Source organism: Vicia villosa, linkage group LG2, assembly GCF_029867415.1.
Source record: "Vicia villosa cultivar HV-30 ecotype Madison, WI linkage group LG2, Vvil1.0, whole genome shotgun sequence".
NCBI lineage: Eukaryota > Viridiplantae > Streptophyta > Magnoliopsida > Fabales > Fabaceae > Vicia > Vicia villosa.
Window position 1 is genome coordinate 61,698,473 of NC_081181.1, and position 2,644 is coordinate 61,701,116.

The window sequence follows — 2,644 nt, forward strand, 5'->3', positions numbered from 1 at the left end:
AAAAAAATAAATAAAAGTAATGATGGAAACTCTAACCACATATCAACTCAATAGTAAATCTAAGCACAATCTCTAACTTTAATTTTACTGAATTAATCTAACATAAAAAATAAATAATTATTATAAATGTAATAATAATAATAATAATAACAAAAATAATAATATAAATAATAAATATTATATTATTTAATAATTAACAAAATATTAATAAATAACAATAATAAGTAATAATAATAATAATAATAATAATAATAATAATAATAATATTGAGTCATAACTATAAAAAAATAGTAAGGAGGATTGAATTTATCAAAGTTTATATTGATTAAAAATTAAAAATTAAAAGGATAAACAATTTTAAGAAATTATTTAAAATTTAAAATTTAATTTGATAAATTTGATTATAAATTACATATTATATTAGTATAAATTTTTTAAATGTCATGTATTACTAAATAATTTGACATTTATCTTTTTCTATAAGAAAATAATTTCATTTCCTTGATAATTTTTTTAATCATGAACCAAAAAAAATCATGAAACAGAAAAAACATATAAAGTTTTTTGTAAAATATATCTATTAATTTTTTATAAACAATAAAGTTTTAATATTTTAATTATTATAAGAAATAAATGAATACTTTAATAAAAGATCAATTATCATACTAAATTATAATCTTGAAGTTCTTCCCACCAAAATTTCCCGCTTATATAACATTTACTAATTAAAATTGAAAAATTCAACTAAAATATAATCCTTATAAAACCTCTATTTACAATAGTGCTTAGTGGGAAGTTTAGAAATAGAAGAATCTTTAATCATCATATCCACAATCCCACTAAACCACACATCATTTGATAACTATATATAAATTCACTAACCACACAATAGCACTATTAGGAGATAACTTTATTCATAATTTATAATATAATTTGTGTTTGTAAAATGTCCGCTAACTATTCTTTTTACTTTTTTCTCAATGATATTACAAACTTAACTAAAAAGTTAAAGTTTCAGCACTCATAACAACATCCCTATCAAAAATAATGTGTAGAAGTTTGTGAGAAGGGACTTTTTTTTTTTTTTAATTTTGATCTTCATCTTTATAATCCTATTTATAGAAATCAAACAGTTTATTAACTTCTAAGATATATAGGTCAGAAGATTCTTCTTGGCTTCATAAAATGGTATGCTCAACGGTATTATTTTGAGAGTGCCTGAAAACCTTGAATAACTTTTGAAGGATTTATATTGGGATGTTTTATTGCATGGTTTGGACATTGTTAGTGAGACAAAATAAAAATAAGCCATGTAGACACTTATTAATGCAAGTTGTTTATAAAAAAATAGCAATTACAATGTCAAGTCAGCATGTTTAGCATTTTCCTTTAACATATTTTGTCAAAAACTAATAGAATGGATGATATTGACTAACATAATCTATTTAAAAAACTTAACAATAATGTTTATTAGATAGAAGATTAATAATAAGAGATTACCTATCTACTTAAATCTATAATAAATTATATATCTTAACTTTTAAATTTTTAAAAATATTAATAAATTACACATTGATAAACATGTTCAACGCCCAAGTTTTATATTAAGTATTTTATTTATGCATGAACTTTTTGTAACAAAGTCAAGACTTACATTAAATTTATTCTTATTATAAAAAACTATTTCCATGACATGAACAACATTAAAGTACATTAGTTCCAGACAACACAAACAGAATAAGTTCCTGTATCTTGTGCAAACCTACAAGCTTTATTATTTGTTACATCCCATTTGATTTGTAAGCCTTCTCTACCATCTCTTCCTTTTGACCACAAATCAAACCATTTGATGTCGGAACCATCCCATTTAGCACTACAATAATACTTGCTCGATTTAAAACCCATTCTTGGCTTGAAAGAAAATTCGAATTTCTCCAAAGGTAGGAGTATCTTCACGCCTAGATCTTCTCCTTCTCTCTCGTAGCAATGAAGGATTAAATCATTGTAATTAGATAAACGATTGGTGACCTCTATATGCACTGTACTGCGTTTGAAAAATGCTTCAGATGAAACTACAAGCAATAAAACAAGAGAAATATGAACAACAACTCTCATCAACATTGGAGACATGTTGTCTAATGTCTATAATGTGTGTCAATGCATTACGTGCATCTCTTTTTATAGCCTCTTCTTCTTTACTTTCTATTTACATGTATGTATATTTCTAAAAAATATTATTTGCATATGACGTGTCTAATTTTTATTTGGTCTAAGATATTTTTTAGTATTTTATGTTAACCTCGAGATTTAATTTCATCCTTGAAATTATAAAATGTCTATATTAATGTCTAACTTTTTAAAATGTATTAAGTTAAATCTTTAGTCGAGTCAACGGAAAAAAAAAACATAAAATTTGATCTCTAAATTTATTGATAATTAGACAAAAAAAATTCTAGTATAATAAGTTTTGAAAAGTTAAAACCTTTCAAACATTTTGCCCTTTTTTATGCGGTCAAATGCTTGCTTTAAATGATAACGATTCTTCTTATATATCTATATAATTTTAACCAAACTAGTTGTGGGTAATGTCTCGACACATTACCTGTCTCGTCTGATTACAATCTCATATATTTTGGGCAAATAT

General features: G+C 23.5%; 1 protein-coding gene across 1 annotated transcript; it reads right to left on the bottom strand.

Moving 5' to 3' along the window:
• Nucleotides 1-1,713: 1,713 nt before the first annotated feature.
• LOC131649189 (S-protein homolog 4-like) lies at nucleotides 1,714-2,130 on the bottom strand. Its single transcript, XM_058918946.1, has one exon. The coding sequence runs from the start codon at nucleotides 2,128-2,130 to the stop codon at nucleotides 1,714-1,716; it is 417 nt and encodes a 138-aa protein (XP_058774929.1).
• Between the last annotated feature and the right edge of the window lie 514 nt (nucleotides 2,131-2,644).